Source organism: Rattus norvegicus, chromosome 15 (assembly GCF_036323735.1).
Source record: "Rattus norvegicus strain BN/NHsdMcwi chromosome 15, GRCr8, whole genome shotgun sequence".
Taxonomy (NCBI): Eukaryota; Metazoa; Chordata; class Mammalia; order Rodentia; family Muridae; genus Rattus; species Rattus norvegicus.
Window position 1 is genome coordinate 25,884,487 of NC_086033.1, and position 25,567 is coordinate 25,910,053.

General features: G+C 38.2%; 1 protein-coding gene across 2 annotated transcripts; it reads right to left on the reverse strand.

Moving 5' to 3' along the window:
* Nucleotides 1-18,170: 18,170 nt before the first annotated feature.
* On the reverse strand, nucleotides 18,171-25,176 carry Or4k6 (olfactory receptor family 4 subfamily K member 6). Of its 2 annotated transcripts, XM_017599769.2 has the most exons (3): nucleotides 24,286-25,176; nucleotides 24,190-24,208; nucleotides 18,171-18,193 (listed from the first exon to the last, which is right to left on the reverse strand). In XM_017599769.2, the coding sequence occupies exons 1-3, from the start codon at nucleotides 25,174-25,176 to the stop codon at nucleotides 18,171-18,173; spliced, it is 933 nt and encodes a 310-aa protein (XP_017455258.1). The 2 variants fall into 2 exon arrangements, with proteins under 2 accessions (XP_017455258.1, NP_001000973.1); NM_001000973.1 differs by lacking the exon at nucleotides 18,171-18,193 and having other exon boundaries at nucleotides 24,196-25,176.
* Nucleotides 25,177-25,567: the final 391 nt, after the last annotated feature.

Genomic DNA, 25,567 nt, shown 5'->3' on the forward strand with positions numbered 1-25,567 from the left:
ATGCCCAGGAGTTGTTTAGCTGAATCCTCAAGTAGAAATGTGTCCAATTTTCTGAAGAACAACCAAACTGATTTGCAGAGTGGTTGTACCAGCTTACAATCTCAACACCAGTGGAAAAGTGTTTCTCTTTCTCCAAACCCTGGCTAGCATTTGCTGTCAGGTGAGTTTTTTGATGTTAGCAATTTTGACTGATGTGAGATAGAATCTCAGGGTTGTTTTGATTTGCATTTCCCTAATGACTAAGGATGTTGAACATTTCCTTAGGTACTTCTCAGTCATTCTATATTCCTCAGTTGAGAATTCTTTGTTTAGCACTATAACTCATTTTTTAACAAGGATTATTTGATTCTCTGGAGTCTAACTTCTAGAGTTCTATGTATCTATTGGATATTAGCCTTCAATCAGATTTAGAATATTTTCCCAATCTGTTGGTTGCCATTTTGTCCTTTGCCCTACAAAAACTTTGTAATTTTCTGAGGTCCAATTTGTCTGTTCTTGATCTTAGAGCATAAGCCATTGGTGTTCTATTAAGGAAACTTTCCCCAGTGCCCATGTGCTTGAAAATCTTCCCCATTTTTTCTTCTATTAGTTTGAGTGGAAGTCCTTGATTCACTTGGACTTAAGCTTTGTACAGGGAGATAAGAATGGGTCAATTTGCTTTCTTCTACATTCTGACCTCCAGTTGAACCAATATTATTTGTTAAAAATGCTATCTTTTTTCGACGGGATGGTTTTAGCTCCTTTGTCAAAGATCAAGTGATGCTAAGTGTGTGGGTTCATTTCTGGGTCTTCAATTCTATTCCATTGATCTACTTGCCTGTATCTCTACAAATACCAGAGAGTTTTTTTAATGGAAGTCAGAGTTTATTTGGGATTATTGTTCAGAGGTTTAGAGGCTGTAATTGCAGGGACAGCATGGCAGCAGGCAGCAGGAAGCAGGAAGCAGGCAGCAGGAAGCAGGAAGCAGGAAGCAGGAAACAGGAAGCAGGAAGAAGGAAGCAGAGAGCAAACATTAAAAGTCAAAGTCTTTGAGTTCTCAAAGCCTGCCTCCCATGACACACTTCACCTAACAAAGCCAAACCTAAACCTCCCCAAACATTGATACCAACTGTGAACCAGGTATTCAAAGGCCAGAGACTACGGAGGACAGTTCCCATTTAAACCACCATGTGATGTGTATTGAGTTGAGCATTTACTTTTTATTTTAAATCTTGCATAAGGTGAATAGCATGATTTTATTGAAGTAGAATCGTTGCATTAAAATATTGCAACATCGAGGTAGAATTGTTGAAACCATTGTTATTGTTTAACTTTCCTTTTTAAAAACAATCTATATTTCCACAATATAAATAATAGTCTGTTTTCTTTTCTTTACTTTTTTGTCTCATGTGATCCTTTCAAGGATGATCCTTTTGGAAAAATTGGTCAGTATATTTTTGAGTTTCTTCTTAACTTTAATTCTACTCTGTTGTAGCCTTATATTGTATTTCGTGAGAACACAGAACTCGGGTAGTTCTAGGAGTTGAACTGCTTTTTAGTTTTAAAAGGAATGGAGAAGAGAAGGAAGGAGCAGGGCTGTAAGTAAGCTTACATGAAGTTCGGCCACATGGTGGACAAGCAGCCACACTGAGGATGGGAGTTTGAGAAAGAATAAGAGAACACCAAGTACCAGAAAAGGCATACTTAAAGATCTGGCCAGTATCAGAAAGGGACAAAAAGAAGTAAAGAAATGATTATGGCTTTTCAAAAATTTTTATTAGATATATTTCTTTACTTACATTTCAAATGTTATTCCCCTTCCTGGTTTCCTGTCCATAAGCCCCCATTCCTTTCATCTCCCCCATAAGGGAATTCCCCCTATACATCCTCCTTACTGACCTTCCCCCCATATTCCCCTGCACTGGGGATCCAACCTTGTCAGAACCAAGGGCTTCCCCTTCCACTAGTGCCCCAACACGGCTATTCTCTGCTACCTATGCAGTTGGAGCCCTGGGTCAGTCCATGTATAGTCTTTCAATAGTGGTTTAGTCCCTGGAAGCTCTGGTTGGTTGGCATTGTTGTTTTCATGGGTCGCAAGCTCCTTCAACTCTTTCAATACTTCCTCTAATTCCCCCAAAGGGAACTCTGTTCTCAGTTCGGTGGTTTGCTGCTAGCATTGACCTCTGTATTGGACATGCTCTGGTTGTGTCTCTCAGGAGAGATCTATATCCAGTTTCTTTTCAACATGCATTTTTTTAGCTTTATCAATCTTATTTAGTTTTGGTGGCTGTATATCTATGGATCACATGTGGGGCAGGCTCTGAATGGCAGTTTCTTGAGTTGCTACTCAAAACTTTGCTTCCATATTCCTTCCTATGGATATTTTTCCCCTTTTAAAAAGGAGTGGGAGCAACCGCATTTTGGTCATCCTTCTTCTTGAGCTTCCTGTGGTCTGTAGATTGCATCTTGGGTAATTCTAGCTTTTTGGTTAGTATCCACTTATCAATGAGTACATACCAAGTGTGTTTCTGTGATTGGGTTACCTCACTCAGGATGATATTTTCTAGTTCATTCCATTTGCCTATGAATTTCATGAAGTCATTGTTTTTGATAGCTGAATAGTACTCCATTGTGTAGGTGTACCACTTTTTTTTAATCCATTCCTCTGTTGAAGGGCATCTGGATTCTTTCCAGCTTCTGGGTAATATAAATAAGGCTAAATAAGTCATCAGGGAAATGCTAATCAAAACAACCCTGAAATTCCACCTCACACCAATCAGAATGGTTAAGATCAAAAACTCCGGTGACAACAGATGCTAGTGAGAATGTGGAGAAAGAGGAAGACTCCTTCATTTTTGGTGGGATTGCAAACTGGTACAACCATTCTGGAAATCAGTCTGGAAGTTCCTCAGAAAATTGAGCATTGCACTACCTGAGGACCCAGCTATACATCTCCTGGACATATACCCAAAGATGCTCTAACATATAACAAAGATATATGCTCCACTATGTTCATAGCAGCCTTATTTATAACAGCCAGAAGCTGGAAAGGACCCAGATGCCCTTCAACAGTGGAATAGATACAGAAAATGTGGTACATCTACACAGTGGACCACTACTCCGCTATAAAAAACAAACAAACAAAAAAATAACTTCATGAAATTCATGGGCAAATGAATGGAACTAGAAAATATCATCCTGAGTGAGGTAACCCAATCACAAAAAAACACACATGGTATGCACTCACTAATAAGTGGATATTAGCCCCAAAGCTCAAATTACCCAAGATATAATCCACAGACCACATGAAGTTCAAGAAGGAGGACCAAAGGGCAGATGCTTCAGTTCTTCTTAAAGGGGGAGATAAAAATGTTCATAAGAGGGGATATGGAGACAAAGTTTGGATCAGAGACTAAAGGAATGGCCATTCAGAGCATGCCCCACCTGGGGATTCTACCCATAGATAGATAGATAGATAGATAGATAGATAGATAGATAGATAGATAGATAGATAGATAGATGGATGGATGTGGATGGATGGATGGATGGATGGATGGACGGACAGACGGATGCATGGATGGATGGACGGACGGACAGACAGACAGACAGACAGACAGACAGACAGACAAATAAATGTATGTACAGCCACCAAAACTCGACAATATTGATGAAGTCAAGAAGTGCATGGTTACAGGAGCCTGATAGAGCCTTCTCCCGAGAGATTCAGCCAGAGTGTGACAAATACAGAGGTGAATGCTAGCAGCAAACCATTGAACTGAGATCAGGGTCCCATTGGGGGAGTTAGAGAAAGGATTGAAGAGGCTTAAGGGGCTTGCAATACCGTGAGAACAACAATACCAAACAACCAGAGCTCCCAGGGACTAAACCACTACCCAAAGACTAAACATGGACAGAACCAGGGCTCCAGCTACACATGTAGCAGAGAATGGCCTTGTTGGGCCCCAATGGGAGGAGACACCTTTGATGCTGCCAAGACTGGACCCCCAGTGTAGGGGAATGTCAGGGTGGGAAGGCAGAAGGGGGGTGTTTTGAGAAGGGGAATAGCCTTATAGAAGAAGGGGAGAGGGTTGAGATAGGAAGCTTTTCGACGGGAAATGGGAAGGGAATAATATTTGAAATGTAAATTAAAAATGCCTCATTTAAAAAAGAAAAAAGTGTCAAAAGTTTGTTTGAATGATTGACTGAAGCATTTGTCAACAGATAGCCTGCTGAAAAGGAATTGGAGATGTTTGATATCCCTTGACTTAGTGTTAATGAAGGGACTTTAAAGCTCAAGAAAATTGCAATGGTTTGTTGTGTATGCCATATAAAATATAATCCTCCACAATGGGAATGCCCAGAGAACAGGCCCATCACTAAATCTATAAAACTCTAAATGATAGGAGGAGTGCTAACATATTTGACAAGCTTTGTCTTGACAGATATTAGAGTCAGAGATTCTGCTATTTATTTCAATTAAAAAAGGGTTTAATTGAGCTCTGAAGTAGCAGGGAGAAAGTAGCAACACTGAATCATTAAAGGAAAGTGATTGCAAGTATCATAATGGGCAGCAGAGGCTAATTGACTTTTGTGCTTTACATGAACCTTTGGTACTGGCTGACCACACATAGTATTTGCTGGCATGACATGGATAAGAAGCCTACTGCATTTTTGTTTGATTTGTACAAGCAGACAATTTCTCAGACAAATGAAAGAAAGGCTACATTGGATCATTGCAAAAAGGTAATCTCACTCACGAACCAATTTCCTAACTTGAGCCAGTTTGTAGACTCAGAACCCCTTGAAGGAAGTGAAGGTCACATTCCTAAAACAGTACTTTGGTAAAATACCTAAGATTTTTTACCATTATTTATTCTCTAATCCTTCCCCAGAGGGACCTATAGCCTTTTACAAGAGTTGCAGAGCACTAGGGAAAGGAAACAATCAGAATTCCTGGGATCTATTAGATACTTGTTTTAAATTGATGTTGATACCAAAAGACTCCAAGCAATGCTTTAGCCCTCCAGTTAAGGTAGGAACTTATGGACATCAGGTAATTAATGTAGTTGTGCCTCTTGTCTAGCTCAGAGTAGATCTAATGGCCCCCCAAACTCATCGGTGCTTATTTCTCTAGTAGAAGACTGTATAATTTGGGTTGGATATATTTAGAAACTGGCAGAATTCCCACATTGCTTCTCTGATGTGTGAAGTGAGAGCTATTATGATTGGGAAGAATGAATAGAAACCTTTATAGTTGCCATTTCCAGTGAAAATAGTGAATCAAAACCAGAACCACATCTTTGGAGAAATTGTAGAAATTAGTTTCACCTTTAAGGTCTTGAAAAATGCAGGGGTGGTGGTTCCCATCACATCTCCCATTATCTTTCCTCTCTGGCCAGTGCAGAAGATGAAGGAATTGTTGAGAATGACAGTTGACTATCAAAAACTCAATCAAGAAGTGATTCTAATTACAGATGTTGAAGCAAATATGGCATCCTCACTCGAACAGATTAACACACCTCTTAGTACATGGTATGCAGAAATTGATCTAGCAAATTCATTTTTCACAGGGCCTGTCTATTAGGACCACAGGAAACATTTTTATTTCAATGGAAAAGACCAGAAGCATACCTTTACAGTTTAACTTCAAGGATATAAATATATACATACATACATACATACATATATACATACACATGCACACACACACATACCCACATATATACATGACATGCATAACACACAAATATATACATATACACACATACATACATGCCTACACACACACACACACACACACCCACACACACACACACACAGACTCTCAATGGATCTTGATCATCTGACTCTTCCACAAAATTTCATATTGGTCCGCTATATCACTAACATTATACTGATTGGACCAAGTGAGCAGGAAGTAACAACCACTTTTGACCTATTGGTAATACATATGCACATGAGAGAGAGGTTGAGGGAGTAGTCCAACCAAACTCAAGAGCATTCTACATCAATAAAATTCTTAGAAGTTCAGTGGTATGGGGACATGCAGCAATATTCCTTCTGAGGTGAAGGATATAATATTGCACCTGGTTCCTCCCACCATCAAGGAAAAAGCACAATGTTTAGTGGATCTATTTGAATTCTGGAGACAACACATTCTTCATTGGGTTTGTTACTCCAGCCCATAAACCAAGTGAGTAGTAAAGCTGCCAGATTTGTGTAGGGGTATGCCTTAATTAGAGTTTTACTGCTATGAACAGACACCATGACTAAGACAACTCTTAAAAGGACAACATTTATTTGGGGCTAGCTTACAGGTTCAGGTGTTCAGTCCATTATCATCAAGGTGAGAGCATGGCAGTGCCCGGGCAGTCATGGTGCAGAAGGAACTAGGAATTCTACGTGGTACCTGAAGACTGCTAGAAAAAGACTGGCTTCCAGGCAGCTATAATGAATGCCTTAATGCACATGCTCAACGGCGGCATCCTTTCTCCAATAAGGCCATACCTTGTAATAATGTTGCTCCATGGACCAAGCATATTCAAGTCACTACAGGGTAGGAACAGAAGAAGGCTCTTAAAGAGGTCCAGGCTGCTGTGCAGGCTGCTCTATTACTTGAACCATGTGATCCAGAAGACTTGATGTTACTTGAGGTAACATAGGGTTGCTGATTTGGGTCATTGGCAGGCCCCTCTGTGTGAATACTAGAAAAATATTTTTGGAATTTTGGAACCAGGCTATGCCTTCATCTGCAGACAACTACTCTCCCTTTTGTGGAAACCTATTTTTTGACAATGGACCACCAAGTTACTATGCCACCTGAGCTGCCTATCATAATCTACATGTTATCCAACCCATCATGTCAGTCATAAAATAGAGCATGCACAGCAGCAATCTACTATCAAATGGAGTAGTATATATGTGATCAGGACAGAACAGGTCCTGAAAGAGCAAACAAATTGCTTGATGGAGTTGCCCAAGTGCCTACAGTTTCTATTCCCATTACAATAACATCTGCTGCCAAACATATATCTATAGCTTCATGTGGTGCGTCCTATGATTGGTTAATTGAAGGAAGAGAAGACAAGTGCTTTGCTTACTAATGGTTCTGTATATTATGCAGGTACCACCAGAAGTGTTACTGTAGAGAGCCCTGACTAATGTAGTTTGTCTTTTTGATCCTAGGTTGTTTCACTCATCTTCATCCATTTAGCTACAAAATTCAAAGTATCCTTTTTCTCAATAGATTGAGTAGCATCTTGCAGTATAAATGTACCATTTTTATTATCTATTCATCAGTTGGTGTACCTCGGCTGTTTTTCATTTCTGGCTATCATGAATAAAGCAACTCCAAAGCTTTAGGCAAACTAACTAAAAGATAGATCAAGAAGTTTCCAAATTAATAGAATTAGAAATTAAAATGGAGATATTTCAGCATACACTGAGAAAATTCAGAGAATCATAAGGACATGCTTTAAAAATCTGTATTCCAGCAAACCAGAAAAACTAAAATAAATACATTCCTTGATTTATATAACAAAAGTTAAGTCAAGATGAAATAAACAATTCAAACAGACCCATAATATATTATATAAAATCAATATTTCCTAATTCTTTAATCAAAACAAACAAACAGAAAATTGAAACCAATATGGATTTCACCTAGAATTATACTAGACCTTCACAGAAAAACTAGTGACAGTACTCCTTAAATTATTCTGTAAAGTAGACACTTAAGAAAAAATTTAAATTCTTTTTTATAAAGCCATGATTACCTTGATATGAAAATCACACAAAACCCAATCAAAAAGCAGACCATTATTTCTGTATGTATTTAGATGAAAATATCCTCAATAAATACTTGCAAACTGAATTAATGGACACAAAAATATTATCACGATCAAGTTAGCTTCATCCCCGAGATGCAAAGTTCACTTAACACATGTAAATAAATAAATGTAACTCACCATATGAATGTACTAAAAGATAATACATGTAGTTTTTCTTAGACATGTAGATCTTTCATTTGTACTGCATCATTCATTGGTCTTTTTTCTTTTCTTTTCTTTTCTTTTTTTTTGAGAGAGAAAGAGAGTTTTTTAATGGCTAATTCGATTTTTTGGAGGTTATGGGGCTGTTTAAATAGTTTATCTGATCTTGATTTAACTTTGGTAAGTGATATCTGTCTAGGAAATAGTCAATTTTATTAAATATTTTCCAATTTTGTAGAGTACACTCTTTTGAAGTAAGACCTAATGATTTGAATTTCCTCAGTGTCTGATGTTATGCCTCCTTTTTCATTACGAATTTTGTTTATTTTGGGTACTTTCTCTCTGTCCCTTGGTTAATTTGGCTAAGGATTTGTCTATCTTGTTGATTTTCTCAAAGAGACAGGTCTCAGTTTCATTAATTCTTGTATAATTTTCTGTTTCTTACTGATTGATTTCAACCCTGATTCTGATCATTTCCTGCCTTCTGCTCCTCACTGTTATTCTTGCTTCTTTTTTACTAATACTTTCAGGTGCTTTTAAATTGCTTATATGAGAATTTTCTAATTTCTTTATGGAGGCACTTATTGCTCTGAACTTTCCTCTTAGCACTGCTTTTCTTTTGTCCCATAAGTTTGGATCTGTTGTGCCTTCATTTTCATTGAATACTAGAAAGTCTTTAATTTCTTTCCTAAACCAGAGATCATTGAGAAGTGAGTTGTTAAATTTCCATGAGTTTGTAGGTTTTCCAGTGTTTCTGTTGTTGCTGAAGTCCAGAAATAACCCATGGTGATCTCGTAAAATATATGGCTTTACTTCAATTTTCTTCTGTCTGTTGAGGCTTGCAGTATGACCAACTACATGGTCAATTTTGGAGAAGGATCAATAAAGTGCTTAAAAGGTTTATTCTTTTGCATTTGAGTGAAATATTCTATAGCTGTCTCTTAGGTTTATTTGATTCAGAATATCTGTTTGTTCCATTATTTCTGTGTTTAGTTTTTCATCTAGTTGACCTGGCATTTGGTGAGAGTAGGATATTAAAATCTCCCCCTATTAATGTGTGAGGTTTGATGTGCAATTTAAGATTTAGCATGTTTCATTTACAAATGTGGGTGCCCTTGTGTTTGGGGCATAGATGTTCAGAATTAAGATTTATTTTGGTATATTTTTTCTTTGATGCATATGAAGTATCCTTTTCTGTCTCTCCGGATTACTTTTGGTTGAAAGTCTATTTATTAGGTACTAGAGTGGCTACTTCAGCTTGTTTTTTGCTCCATTTCTTGGAAAACTTTTTTCCAGCCCTTTACTCTGAAGTAATGTCTATATTTACTGCTGAGGTGTGTTTCTTGTATGCAGCCAAATGATGGATTCTGTTTTTGTAATCCATTCTATTAGTTTTTGTCTTTTTAATAGGGAACTGAGTCCATTGATGTTGAGAGATTATCAGTAATTGTTATTTCCTGTTATTTTGATGTTAGTAGTGTTATTGTGCCCATATGTGTGTGCATATGTTTCCTTGTTTTTGCTTATATGAAACTACTTTTTTTCTGTTCCCCCCCCCTTTGGATATAGTTACCCATCTTAGGTTGGCGCTTTCCTTCTAGTTTTTTTCTGTAGGACTAGATTTGAGGAGAGATATTGTTTGACTTTGGATTTGTCTTGAAATGTCTTATTTTCTCCATCTACAGTGATTGAGAGTTTTGCTGGATGTAGTAGTAGATTGGCATCTGTGATTTTTTTAAGATGTTGCAAGAATATCTGTCTAGGCCCTTCTAGCTTTTAGAGTCTCTGTTGAGAAGTCAGGTGTAATTCTGATAGGTATGCCTATGTATGTTACCTGGCCATTTTTCTTGCCACTTTTAACATTTTTTCTTCGTTTTGTAGATTTTGTTTTTTGATTATTATATATCAGGAGGATTTTCTTTTCTGGTCCAGTCTATAAGCCTCTTGTATGTTTACTGATAACTTTTTTTTCAGTTGGGAAAGTTTTCTTCTATGATTTTGTTGAAAATTTTTTCTGGGCTTTGGATCTGTGACTCTTTACCTTTGTCTATTTCCATTATTTTTAGGTTAGATCTTTTCATGGTGTCCCAGATTTCTGGGATGTTTTGTTCAGAAATTTCTTTAGATTTAACATTTTCTTTGACTGATGTATCAATTTCTTCTATTATATGATTCATGCCTGAAAGTCTCTCTTCAATCTCTGGTATTTTATTGGTGATGCTTGTATCTGTTGCTATTCTTCCCTTTCGTAGGTTTTCCATCTCCAGGATCGCCTCACTTTGTGTTTTCTTTATTGCTTCTATTTCTACTTTCAGGTCTTGCAGTTTTATTTATTTCCATAACCTGTTTAATTGTATTTTCCTGTATGTCTTTAAAGAATTTATTTGTTTCTTCTTTAAAGGCCTATATCTCCTTGATTATATTTTCCTATATTTCTTTAAGAGACTTATTCATTTCTTCTTTAAAGGTCTATATACTCTTTATAATATTGGATTTAAGGTCATATTCTTGTGTTTCAGTTGTGTTAAGATATACAAGGTTGCTGAAGTTGGGCAGTTGTGCTTTGGAGTTGTCTTATCACTCTGGGTCTTGTTGACTGTGCTCTTTTGAGAGCCTTTAGGTATCTGTATGGCTTTGGTCCCTGGATGTTCTTGTTGTAGTAGGTACTTGGGTGAGGGTGGCGTCAACCTCGATGGTTCTAGTATGGCAGGTTTCTGATAGACAGCTCTGGGCTCTATGGTCCCAAACTTGTATGCCTGTATGGTTCAAGAGCCTCATATTTGATGAAGGTGAGTGGAGAAGTGGCAGGAGAATCTACCTGGCTAATAGGCTGCTCAGTACAGCTTGGCTTAGCACAGAGGGGTCAGCCAGCAGGGAAGATGGGTGCAAAAAAGAAGCTAACCTGTATTGTTGGACTCTCCTGTGTCCCCTGCAGTGTTTGACCCACTTGTTGGACCATTCTGGGTCCCCTGCAGTGTTTGGCCCCTGCTGAACCCTGCTGATGCATGTGGAAGCCTTTTGTTCCTAACAAAGGAATGCCAGCCCAGTAGCGACACACCTGGGCATATACCTGGGCAATGATCCATTCATCCCTGTCTTTTGATCTCAGTCTTTGTTCCTGAGATTTAGGCTGGTTTTCCTGGATTTCTCCCCAGTAAATTTGGGACACATGTTTGGTCTTTTGTTCCTGAAGCCTTAAATTGGGTTTTCCCACTGTGCTTCCTGGAATTTTCCACCCAGTGAACTTGGGGTATATATTCAGTGAATAAAGCTACAGAATTGACATTCTCTCTTAACACGAATGACCCGTATATGTGTGTTTTTTAATCCTGCAGGCTTACACCTGGATCTGGGTGCTGTGCTGGTGCAGATATCGACACTGTATGGTTTAGGGGGCCTCAGGTCTGATGAAGGTAAAGGAGAAGTAATAGGAGAATGGAGGTCCCCCGGTGAGGGCAGGCTGCTTGGGTAGATTGGCTTGGCTTGGCTGAAGGGGCTTAGAGAACAGAGAAGATGGGTGGGAGAAGGGAAGCTAACCTGCATTGTTCAGGTGTTTGATGAAAGGGAAGGAGAGGTAGCAGGTGAATGGAAGTCCCCATGGTATTGCTACTTTATATTTTAAAGTGCTATTTTATCATTTACTAATCTAACCCTTCTTTACATAGAGAAGTATTCCAATAGAATGAAATCTTTCGTGAACTCAGCTCTGTACTCATCCCATATTTCATCCATATATTGGCCAATAAATTTACAAGTAAATAAAGATACAATCACTAAAATTATGCTGATTACAACTATAGCAATAGAATATATTATTGAATGTAATTATTTATATTCTAACTATGCAGGAATATAGCTGTTCAACTTAAGTATTGTAAAAATCTAATCCTATCAGAATTTAGCTAGATCTCAAGGATTATGTTTTACATATTAGCTCCAGATATTTATAAAATTCCTCTGGGTGAAGAAAGTCTCCACTCTACCCCCAACCACACAATATATGCAAGTGGAACAATATTCAAATGTGGAGCTTCGTGCCTGTGGCTTTCCATGGAGATCTCTGGCCCAGCTAGATGCTTGGGTTCAGGCAAGGAGGAGAGAACTCAGACAGGGAAGAATAGCTTTTGATGTCTCCACAGCTGGTCCTCAGCACTTTGGTTGCTTGGACCGGGCTTAGCCAGCAGGAGACTAACTAGCTGGCAAGGGGTGCTGGGGAGCTTCTGGTGGTGATTTTGGGAGAGCAGTTCTCTTCCCCAAGTAGTGGTGTTAACAGCTCTTATGACAGAAGCTCTCAGACGACAGAATAAAGCGTGCACACTTTTAATACTTCTGAACACGATTCTTAAATATAGTTTTGGGGTGGGTCCATGTATGACAGCAGGTACTTCCTATTGGTTTGGCTTGAGAGCTTGGGAAGATGTCATCTACATATTTGGGGGTGTGGTCCTGCTTCTCCATCTGCTCTATCTTGAACCTATGTAACCTGTGGTCTTGTCCTCACCTGTGGAGTAGGGGCTTGGAGCATTGCCCTATGTGACTGATCTGTCTACAGGGTGATGCAGCTAACTGAGAGGGTTCTGATCTCCTGGGAGACTGGGAATGCACCTGCTGTCCTTTTTAGGGTCCACAGGGATTCGACCTATCTCGACCAGGAATCAGGGTACCTACCTTTCATAGCCCACCGCCCTACATTCAGATAGTTGCATTAGTTCAAACAAAGAACTGAAAGGCATGCTCCAAATAATTGGCTTCTGATTCTACTGCTATACTCCAAGGGTATATTTACAAAATCCCTATTCATTAGTGAAGGACTGAATTTGGGTTCCTTTGCAGTTGTAGTTAATTTCAGATTCTGTTCTCTGAATCATTCTTCCTTTTCTGTAATAGCTATCTTTGTTTGGTGAGTCCATTTAAATCAGTTACAAAATTAAAATAACCAGGGAGCACTTTCTGTCCCTAATAGCTGCCACAATATCTCTAAATAATCAATAAAAAATAAAACGATAGCTGTAAACTTCACGAAGAGACAAGATATGCAGGTCAGAGAAGCCCCTGAAACCATTAAAATAGTTGACCACAAAAAGGTTTTCTTCAATGTATGTTATAGTCAACCATATTTTTTGTTTTAAAACAGTGAAACCAAAAATAATCTGAAAACAAGAGAAAGCATCAAGTTACATATAAAAGAATCATCATTGTTTGAACAAGGACAACAACAGACATGCTAAAATGGATAGAGAAAAGCTGACAATTCCTCCACCCTACACCAAGTACATTTGAGTAACTGCTGAGTGCTGTCAATGGGAGAAATTATCTTCCCCAGAAGAGAGCATACCAACTGGTTACCAAACAGCAAATGTTCATACCTGAAAACTTTCTTGCAAGTAACATTATACAGGCTGTGCAGGTTATATTTATCTCCCTCTGCCCCCCAGTGATTATTTCCTTCTCACTTCTAAGTGGGATTAAAGCCTCCTCACTTGAGCCTTTCTGCTGGTTACCCTTCTTATGGTCTGTAGGTTGTATCCTGTAAGTATTCTGTACTGTGTAGCTAATAGCCACTTATCAGTGAGTACATACCATGCATGTCTTTTTCAGTCTGAGTTACCTCACTTGGGATGATATTTTCTCGTTCCATCCATTTGCCTGCAAAATTCATGATATTCATATTTTTAATAGGTGAACAATATTCCACTATGTAAATGAACCACATTTTCTGTACCTATTATTCAGTTGAGGGACATCTGGGTTGTGTCCAGCATCTGACTATGACAAATAAAGCTATTATGAACATAGTGGAACATGTGTCCTTATGGCATGGTGGGGCATCACTTGAGTATATGCCCAAGAGTGGTATAGCTGGGACTTTAGGTAGAATTATTGCCAAATTTCTGAGGAATCACCAGATTGATTTCCAGAGTGGTTGTACCAGTTTGCAATCCCACTAGCAATGGAGGAGTGATCTTCTTTCTTCACATCCCTACCAGCATGTGCTGTCACTTGAGTTTTTACCTTAGCCATTCTGATTGGTGTGAGGTAGAATCTCAGGGTCATTTTTATTTATGTTTCTCTAAAGAGTACGGATCTTGAACATTCCTTTAAGTGCTTTTAGTCTATTTGAAGTTCTGTTGAGAATTCTCTGTTTAACTCTGTACCCCATTTGTTAATTGGGTTGTTTGGAGGTTATCTTCTTGAGTTCTTTAAATATTTTGGATTTTACCTCTTTGTCAGATGTAAGATTAGTAAAGATTTTTCTCCCAATTTGTAGGGGTTACTGATTAGTCCTACTGATGGTGCCTTTTGCCTTACAGAAGCTTTACAGTTTCACGACATCCCATTTACCAGTTGTTGATCTTAGAGCCTGAGCCATTGGTGTTCTGTTAAGGAAAATTTTCCCCTGTTCCAATGAGGCAGGCAATGCTATCTCTGGTTAGGGTGGGCCTCCTGTGTCTCTGGTTAGAGCAGGCCTCCTGTGTCCTTGGTTACTATGGACCTCTTCTACCCCATTTTGCTATAGACGTCCTGTGTCCTTGTTTACCGCAGGCCTCCTGGGAGGCTCACAGGCTATAGACACTGGTTTGACCATAGTGAGGAAGGGGGCTGGAAGGAAGATGTAGCTCTTGGGGTGGGGGATGGGGTAGGTCCTGTGTCAGCTGGGTTGTGTGGGTGTCCTGGATGGCACGGGGATTTGGGCAAGATTCTCACCTGTCTCTTTGGTTACTGTAGATCTCCTGGTTTTTAAGGCCTGGAATGTTGTCTTATGAACATTACATGTGTTGGGATAGAAATCACGGCTTGTGTTCGGACAAACAATACCAGGCCAACATGGTCCCTCATGGAGGAGGTTTATTGGGATCAGTGACAGTGGAGCTGGAGGGGGCAAGAGAGGGAGAAGAAAGAGAAGAGGAAGGAGCATATAGAGTCTGCCTTTTATTTGAAATATGACATAACTACTCCCAGGTGAAGGTGGGAGCTGAACGAAAAGTTTGGTGGGTAAGTATGATTGTTGCCATGGCAACAGATGCATAGGTAACCAGGTAATATCACTGCTTCAGGTGAGAGTGGTTCCTGATACCAACATACTTCCCTTTTCTTTATCATAAAAATAAGAAAAAGGGGAGGGTGAAGCCCATGTTGAAAGAGGAGTAGAGGTGTCATGTCTCTTAGGCTACTTCCTGCTGTCTTGGGGTATCATCAGTCAGTTTCAGGGTATGGCTGACTTTCAACATCAGGGTGACTTAGTAAACATTCATATCAGGCTCCTCCATGGACAGCAGCTGGTGATCCTGTAATAGGAACTGATTAATAGTTTGGTTGGTATTTTCCTGTATCTGTCTTTGAAAGAATGTAGAAACAAGATTAATGAGGCAGGGAGCAAATAGTAATTCCAGAAAGATGACTAGGAACGGCATTATGAAAGGGAGTATCCACTTACATATAGGGTTTTCAAAAATCCAGGAATTGGAGGCCTCACATTCCTTGAAATTTTGCATGTCTGATTGTAGCTTCTGTATTTTATTTCTCACTATCCCAGAATGGTTGGCATAGAAACAGCATTGTTCTCGAAGGAACAAGCAGAGACCCCTTCTTCAACCCTCAGGACATCCAGCCCCCTATCAGTTCTGAAGCACCACTGCTGCCAAAGAATCAATCTGTTTCTGAATAGTAAGCATGGTTTCAGACATTTTTTGAAAACTATTTTCAATCTTGAAAAGTGAACTCATTATATTGGGACATGGAAGTAGTTATCCCTGCAATCCCAGTGCCCACGCCAATGGCTATTCCCTCAGTGACCAAGAGTGGCACGACCTGAACTGCCCTCTTATGTTGGACAGCTATCATATCTACAACTGGGATTTGCAGTGACTCGTTTACCTGGATTGCCTCTAGTTCAGGGAAAAGGAGTACCAATGTGCAAACTCCTGACCAGCTGGCAGGTAGGAGATGATATACCTGAGTGCCACAAAGAATTGACACGTTTTGGATAGCAGGGCATTCTGGCAGAGATGAGATATCAAGAGTTGTGGTTCTATTGCTCTCTAGTGAGTCTAGTGTTTCCTACAGAATGTGTTGCAGATGTCTTAAAATAGTTTGCCATGCCAAAAAGAGGAATAGAGAAAAGGTATGGAGTCATGGCAACATCAAAGTGAGGGCAGCTGACAAAGGTGAGGTAAGGTTACTTGGCAGTATCCCCGGAAAGGCTGTAAGTGGCAGTTGTGAGCTAGTTCTAAGGGGTACACATAGCCAGTAATTATTAAAGCCACCAGGTCAGGTGACATTAAGGAGTTGGTGCTCTGAGGTCAGCATCTGAAGCAAAAGGCAAAATGACAAGTTAGTGCCATTTATGAGGGAGGATGTCAAAGAGGTAAGGACCTCAAAGGAGTGTTTTATTATTTCCCCTACTTTTCCAATATCTAGAGGTTGGGCAATTAAGACATATTTTCTCTGAATGCAGATAGTACTTTTTGGGGACCCTGCTTGATTTTTTGTGGTAGAGCTTACCAACAACTCCTGTCTCCCACATGGGAGTCTATGGGTCTTGTATGTAAAAAGAGAGTGTCTTGCATTATTGATAGAAGAAGTGATTGGTCTGCGATCCTAGCAAATGTATCTGACAAGACCAATATGGGCAGCCCCCATATTCATCTGGCCATTTTACACAATCATCTGTCTGGTCAAAGAGAAAGCAGGTAAAGAGATCATAACATTTAGATGGGATAATGGATACAGGGATGACAGCAATTTGGATCTATTCCTGGTATCCAGCCATGGTGCAGTTTCCGGACCCTATTTGGAAAGACTGTTTGTTTAGCAACAGAGGGGTTCTGGACCTCCCAGACTTGGGGGTGTACCCAAGAAGTAAAGGAATAATATGTTAGTGTTAGTAGGTTGACTGCCTAGAAGAAGAAGCAGAGGGACTGTTGGTAAGCTTGGGTTTAGGTGAATGAGTGGAGCAAAGGAAATAGAGGCTCCCAGTTTAGCTAGAAGATCCCTTCTCAATAAGGAGACTGGGCATGTTGGCACTACCAAACAGGAATGGATGAGAAGTACACCCCTAAATGTGCAACTAAGTGGTGGAGTCTGGTGAGAAAGGTAAGGTGGTACTCCTACCCTAACATTAGGAAAATGGGAGAGAGATGTAGGTCCCCAAAACTCCATCAGGACTGAGTAAGTGGCCTCAGTGTCCAAGGAGAAGGAGATGGGCTGCCCACATACCATAATGGCTACCCGGGGCTCCCTGGTGGTGATGGCAGTGGTTGGGCCAAGGGAGATCGGGTCCCTTCAGTCATCCATAGGAGTCTAGGAGTCCTAGGAGATTAGCTGGAGGATTTTCCATAAGTGATGTCCCTCTGTCCTGTGCAACATGAGGACATGAAGGCAATCAACAGCCTAATGTCCCTCCTGATGTCACCTAGGACATGGCCCCTTTGGCTTGTGTAATTTAGGGCAGTAGCTGGAGTGGGTTGGTCAGCCTTTGCCAGTATATGGTACCTTTGTCTATGAGCCTTCTCATTCCTTCCATGGTACACTTTCAAGGCCAGTGCCAAATTTTCTCTCTTCCAAATGTACTTATTCTTTACGTGTGTGTGTGTGTGTGTGTGTGTGTGTGTGTGTGTGTGTGTTTCAGCATCTTGTCAAGTTCAGACAATTACTACATCTAGGACAGCTCCAGAGAAGTGACCTCCAGTTGTTCCAATCTTCTCTCTCAGACACAGATGCTTCTATTGGACCTGTTCCTTCTGACCTATCCTCAGGTGGTTCCACAGACCCTGGTTCCCTAGAGATACATCACCCCAAAACAAGCATGAAGCAGTCAGAGATCACAGTGACCCTATTTCTCTCCACCATCACCTCTAATTTTTATTTTTTAATTAAACCAAAATTGGGGAATGTTAGCATTCTGTATATGCTCTGCCCAACAGTTACTTGCCAACATCCAGGTATGCCTGACACTATTAAAGGGGCTGCTTGCCCCCTCCTCACTCTCTTGCTCCTTTTTTCTTGCTCTCTTGTTCTTACCCTCTTCCCCCTTTGTCCCCTTTCTCCCCCATTCACTTCCCCCTTCTGTCCAAGTGTTTATGGCTGGCCTCTCCTCCTCTGCTTCTCTCTCTCTCTCTCTCTCTCTCTCTCTCTCTCTCTCTCTGCCCCAACTACCCTCTAAAATCTCCTCCCCATGCCCTAAATAAACTCTATTCTATACTATACAGTTGTATGGCTGTTCCCTCAGTGGGGAAGGGATGTCTAAGCATGGGCCCACTGAAGCACACCCTTTCCCTTACCTCATTACACCTCCATAGAACATAACCCAATCTCTTTATATTTTTATGAACACAACATGGCCATAGCACTCATAAACTCATATATCTTCAGTTCCCTTCATAGCATCTGCATAACATTGAGCAAGTAATATTTAGTCATGAGGGAGGAGGAGGATATTGATGGGACATCACTCTGTCAAGAATGTTAATGGCAGTGGAGAGCTGCTGGAAACTGGGGAGTTGTGCTAAGTTCTGTAACCTTTGCTAAGTCACTCATACTGCAATCAGTAGTTTCATATCACTGTCCATTGAATGGATTTGGTTAATCCCACTTTCACTTTATCACACAAAAAAAGAAAAGTCATAGAATTGGGGACTTGGTGGGAGGAGAGTTAGTGTTAGAGAGTTGACTAGGGTATAAGGAAGCAAAGTAAGGGTGAAGAAATGATATATATATATATATATATGTATTATATAATATATATATAGAGAGAGAATGAGAGAATATTAAGTATATATATACAGATAATTATATAATTATATATATATATAATATATAATATACAGAGAATATTAAGTATATATATACTTATATAATATATATATATATATATAGAGAGAGAGAGAGAGAGAATGAGAGAATATTAAGAATGATGATCAGTTGGGACTGTATTTGTATAAGAGAGCTAAACCTTAGAAAAGGCTAATTCTTTATCTCTTGTGAGCCATTGTCTATAGTTCTTCATCTAGGGTAGAGCCCTGTAGATTTACTCCAAACATTTTGATATGCCAACTGGTCTTGTCATTACTCTGGTCTTCTTTAGGCATCAATATTATCTAAATTTCATGATATAACTCCACTGTCATGCTTGAAAACAGTAATGTTTCTCTGGCTCCTCATACCTTTACATCCTCACTTCTAAGTTGTTCTCGGATCTTTAGGTTTAGTGTATGTAATGTAGATGCATAGAATGAAGTGGCACACCCTGGGGCTAGATGTTCTCTGCCCTTGGACCAGTTTGCATTTCTGTGGTAGCTTTTCTCTTCTGTAAAAATATGTTTCTTCAATGAGGAAGGGGAGTCATGATTATCTGTGTGTATAAAGATTATTATTTAAAATGCAGTTAAAAATTACAAATCTGGTAGTAGTAGGCTATCCTTTAGTATTAGGATTAAGATTAGGGTATAGGCACACACACACATGTGTGTATACATATACACTTGTACACATATACTCATATACATATATACATTTACACACATAATTGTGTGATCAAAATGTATAATACACTCAAATTTATTTTATGAAACTTAGTACTAAATACAATAAATGTGTAAAAACAAAAGTGAAAGAAGAAATTTAGAGGTCTCTAGGAATTGTAAAGGGGGGTGGATGAGAATAAAATATAGAACAAGTTTGTGAATATTTTTATTAACTATCTATACTATAAATCTATTTTCTCTCCAATATATATCTTCTTCCAATTCTGATTCACCTTCATACTTCAACAAAAAATAATCTATAATGGCTCAAAGAGAAAATAACCTCATATATTTGAATAAGTGACATGTTGAAGAATGGCTTCCCTGATATGTCATGTGAGTGCTGGACCATTTACTATATCCAGTCTGTGCAGTTGTGAGGTGATGTTCAGAACTGAATTTGTTACCCAGAAATAAGCTATATATTCCATCATACTCATTCTCTGGATTCAGAGACTTACTTTTCAGAAAGAAATGTCCACTTTAAAGTTTTCCTACGAAGTACTTTCTACCACCTCCTCAAACAACTTTTTCATACTCTTGAAAATTCAAATTCTCCATGCCTATACTTAATTTTTGTGTTTGATATAAAGTTATTAGCTAACAAATCATCACTTATTCAAATTTAAATAAATCATATTATATAAACTTTAAATCATTTACATTACTATCTTTGCTTGTGTGAATAGAGACAAAATGCATGAATCATACTTGAAACTTCTTCACTATGGTTGCTTTTATTAGGACCCTTTTCCTCCTACTGGCTTGCCTCATCAAGCCTTGATATAAGGCTTTGTGCCTAGTCTTGCTATAACTCGTTATACTATTTTCACTTAGTATTTTTGGGAGGCCTGGTCTTTCCTGAAGGGAAAAGGAGGCAGAGTGGATCTGGGAAATGGGTTAAGTCAGGGATAGAGACTAGAGAGAGTAAAGAGAGGTGAAACTACAGTCAGGATATAATATAAGAATGCATGCATACATACATACATACATACATACATACATACATACATACATACATACGTACGTACGTACAAGTTGAAACAATAACAACAAAATGAATTCTATTCCCAGGAAGATCTTTGCATCCTCTCTTAAGTCTTCTTTATTATTTAACCCCTCTGTGTCTGTGGGCTATAGCATGATTGTCCTTTTTTTTAATTTATTTTTTTTCTTTTTCTCCATCTTTATTAACTTGGGTATTTCTTATTTACATTTCGATTGTTATTCCCTTTCCCGCTTTCTGGGCCAACATCCCCCTAACCCCTCCCCCTCCCCTTCTATATGGGTATTCCCCTCCCCATCCTCCCCCCATTACCGCCTTCCCTGCAACAATCCTGTTCACTGGGGGTTCAGTGGTTGTCCTTTTCTTTACAGATAATATCTGTTTATAAGTAAGTACATACCATATTTGTCTTTCTAGATCTGGGTTATCCCACTTGGGAAGAATTTTTTGTGTTCTATTTATTTACCTGCAAATTTCATGATATGGTTGTTTTAAACAGATGAGTAATACTCCATTGTGCAATTGTACCACAGTTTCTATGCATTCTTCAGTTAAGGGACATCAAGATTGTTTTCCGTTTCTGCCTAGTACAAATAAAGTTGCTGTGAAGACAGTTGAGCAATTGACCTTGTGATAGTATGGAGTGTTCTTCAGGTACGTATGCCCAGGAGAGGTATGGCTGGGTCTTGATGTAGACTAATTTCCAGTTGTCTAAGAAACTGCCATATTGTCTTCCAAAGTGTCTGTAGAAGTGTTCACTACCACCAGCACTGTAGACTGTTCCCAGGCTCCATATCCTTGCCAGTTGTCACTTGTGTTTTGATCTTAGCCATTCTGACAGCTGTGATGGCTAAGGTTGTTAAACATCTCTTCAAGTGCATCTCAGTCATTAGAGGCTCCTCTGTTGAGAATTCTCTGTCTTAGCTATGTGTCCCCTTTTCTAATTGGGTTATTTAATTTGTGAGTGTCTAGTTGCTTGAGTTCTTTATATAGTTTGAATATTGGGCATATGTGTTATGGTTGAGTAGTTTAGTGGATCAGGTGCTGTCCCTAACTCTTTTGGCTACTCAATGGACATGTTTCCTCCTACTGGCTTGCTTTGTCTAACCTTGATGTGATGGTATATGCCTGGTTTTATTGTAGCTTGCTATGCCACGTTTGGTTGTTAGTCCTCTAAGGCCTATACTTTTCTGAGGAAAGCTGGAGAAGGGAGTAGATTTGGAAAAGAGCAGAGGTTGCAGGGAGAGACTAGATGGATGGAAATTGCAGTTGAAATATAACATATGAGAAAAGAAAAGAAAGAGAGAAGAAAGAAGGAAAAGTAAAGAAAAGAAAAAAGAAAAGAAACAAGGAAACAAAGAAAATTTTGTAAACATACTGACCTGTCAGATATATTATACTTATTTTCTTTTTCCATACAGTTATGGAAGGTATTTCAATTTAAGGTAAAGTTGCAAAATATAATACTTGTTTAGAAAAACACAGCTGTAAAACATAACAATAAATATACAAATGAACCCAGACAAAAGTAATTGGCATATCTAATAGTACATAAAATAACATATTTTTACTAATATAGTACTATGTCAGGAAAGTTCAAGTAATGGTCTTCTGTTTCTTCCTTGAGTTTTGTGCTTTTTTAACACAACAGCAAAAATAACAATATTATTACTTAGTATTTATTACTGCTAGATTCCTTACACATATTTTTGTTTAGTTTCAATATCAGTAGTGATTACACACAAGTACTACAAATATATAGGTGAAGAAACTAAGGGTAAGAACTTAAAAATGTAGCTCAAAGTTTTAAAAGTAGAACAAACATCTGGGGTTTCAATTCAGATTTACAACAGACATCTCTCTACGTCAAAGAAGCCTATCTTATACTTAAATGGTCCTGTAGCATCCAAAAGAACTTGTAATACAATAGGTGCTCAACAATGAATTACTGAAGTAAACAATAAAACTTTAGAGCTACATTCCACATTTTAAATAAATATATTTTTGCTTAAGAATAAAGCAAGGTATACTAACGTTTTTATATGTTTTGCTAACAAAAGGAGTATAGATTTACTTAAAAATAAGCTGGCTCTCAAATTAAATGTGTATTTTTATACCTAATCTTAATACATTTCTTTGTAAACTTTTAGGCACAAATAAACTTCATATATTAGAAATGTATTTTTGAAGTTTTTGCTTCTTTGAAAGGCATAAGCTTATGTTTTTGCAGGATTCTAAGTCTCTGATAACAGCTTGCTTTTATAACTCCTTTTATATCCATTAAATCAGGGAGAAACAATCTCATAGTGTATCAAAATATTAGGCACTCAAACCTGCCTTCATCACACATTCTAGATTACAAATGAAAACCAAAATGTTTTAACAGACCATAGTTTTAAAAACAGAACAAAATTAGAGCATTAAGTGTGATTTTGCTAGTACTTTTCCCAGAATAGAGCTACTGTTCAGAAACACATTGAATAAATTAAGACATTGTTGAGGTAGTTCAAGAAAATAGAAATCACATGTCTACTTTACACAAAACATTATCCTAAACATTTTAAGATACTTTTCATAATTCTCATATTAGAGATAAAAAGGGCTAAAAAGGTAAAATGAGTCTTCCAGGATATAACCCAGTGAGCCTTGCTGATCTGCTTTCCTTCTTATCAGGGGTTAGCCTGCATTAGGATAAATTCTTGGTGCCTTTGGTTCTTCAGCCATTTAGAAAATGGACCATCTATCTGACATCAATAGATCATGTTATATAAAAAATCTACTTAACATTATTGATAATAATCCAAGTTGGGTAGAAATAAACCATATATTTTAAAAATTAATTTTATTTGCCTTCTCACAAATCATATGATATTGAAAACTAAATGCAAGCTTTGTAAAAATTAAAAACCAATTTGAACTATTTAATTTAAAAAATAAAGTATATCATGAATTTGGCAGCTAATAGTATTCTCACACAAAAATTAATAGTAAATGGGTCTGTTATACCTATTATTTATAGCTATGTTCTAAGGCCAGTCTATTTAAGTAATCTACTTTCTCTGACTTAAATATCACAGATCTTCAATTTATTAATTATTTGCTATATTACTCATCTGATAGCAGTAAGCTTCATACTGACTGAGAATATAGATAGTTAAAGTATTAATCTATTAGGTTCAAATTCATATTAGGATTCAACAATTTGACCCAGTGATTAAGATTGTTTAGTTTTATGTAAAATAATTTCATAATATCAATTTCCAAATAAATTTCTAATGTTAAAAATAAAGCCTGTCATGTTTTGAAATCTTTATCAAAGTTTTAGGTTAAAGTAGACACCATAAAATATCACAATACAGTTAAAGAGAAGTTCTCTGGATAAGAAATAATAAGAAAGTTTGTATTAAACTTCTTGCAGAGTATTAACCATGGTATATATGTATGTAGATTTCATGTATACAAGAAAATAAATCAATGTTTGAAATTATGGCAACATAACTTTTCTGTGAAAATATATTATAAACTTCAACACATTATCACATTGATCCATGATTACAAAACTACCAAACCAGTATTAGTTTTAAAGTAAGCAGTCGTATCTCTCAACGCTGACTTCTTAGCATTATAAATTCAGATAAAATTTCATGGAAAGAAGATCACAGGTTAATTGTTTCTTATTCTATTGTAAAACATGATCTTACTCTCTGGATCTTTCCAGTCCTTTCACTGTATAATGTGGATTTATCTTCCCAAAAGAGAAATACTGGTTACTTATTTTCTTCTTCACCGCTGTTCTCACTTCTTGATTTCTCAAGGTGTAGATAAGTGGATTCAGAAAAGGAGTGAAGATGGTGTAGAAAACAGAGAGAATTTTATCCAACAGAAAGTTTGTAAAAGGCCACATGTAAATGAAAATGCATGGTCCAAAGAACATGAGCACAACTATGAAGTGGGATGTGCAGGTGGAAAGAGCCTTAGATGACCCAATTGAGGAGTGGCCCCTGATGGTGACAAGCACCACAATGTAGGAGGTGAGCAAGAGCAGAAAACTTATAAGAGCAATAACACCACTGGTTGAGACCATAAAGATACCAAGAACATATGTATCTATACAAGCCAGTTGGATTACCAAAGGAAGGTCACAGAAGAAGCTGTCTACTACATTTGGACCACAGAAGGGTAAATAGAGGATAAAAACTAGTTGACTCATTGTGTGTAGGAAGCCTACCATCCAAGAAGTAACCACAAGTCCAACACACACTTTTTGGCTCATAATGGTTGAGTAGTAGAGAGGTTTACATATGGCGATATACCTGTCAAAAGACATGGAAATCAGCAGGACAATTTCAGTTCCAGTGAAAAGATGCAAAAGAAAGATTTGAGAAATACACCCCTCAAAAGAAATAGTTTTGTGGTGAGCAAAGAAGTCCATGATCATCTTTGGGGTTGCAAAGGAGGAGAGGCATATGTCAATCAGAGAAAGGTTGCTGAGAAGGAAGAACATGGGGGAGTGGAGATTTGAGGTAGACAGGACAGTGAACAGAATTAAGCAATTCCCAAGCATTGTCATTAAGTAAAAAATGGAAAATGCCACAAAGAAGAATATCTGAAGCTCAGGAGAATCAGTAAGTCCAAGTAGCACAAATTCTGGGACTCTGGAATGGTTAAGCCTCTCCATCTATCTGTAGACTCTGTTCTGTAGTCATAAAAGACAAAAAAAAAATACAGTCCTGAGAACACATAATGTGAAGAACTGAAAACATTATTTAGCAATTTTCTAACTCACTGACTACCTAGAGCCCATCCAAGAATGGCACAAGATGTTTCTTTCCTTTTAGGATCACTTAAGCAACTAGTGATAGGTAACACTTCAGAGGCACAGCCTCTTGGATCTATCCAGCAGCCAAACACAGTATGTGTCAGGTTAAGCATTATAGGCTCTCATAACAGCTGTCTCGTCTCACTATGCCCATGCTTCAGGGTGCAATTTATAAAAACATGTAAGTTCATGGAATGGGCTAATCAATACATATAAAGAAAATAAAAGTGAGCTCTCAAAGACTTTTGTG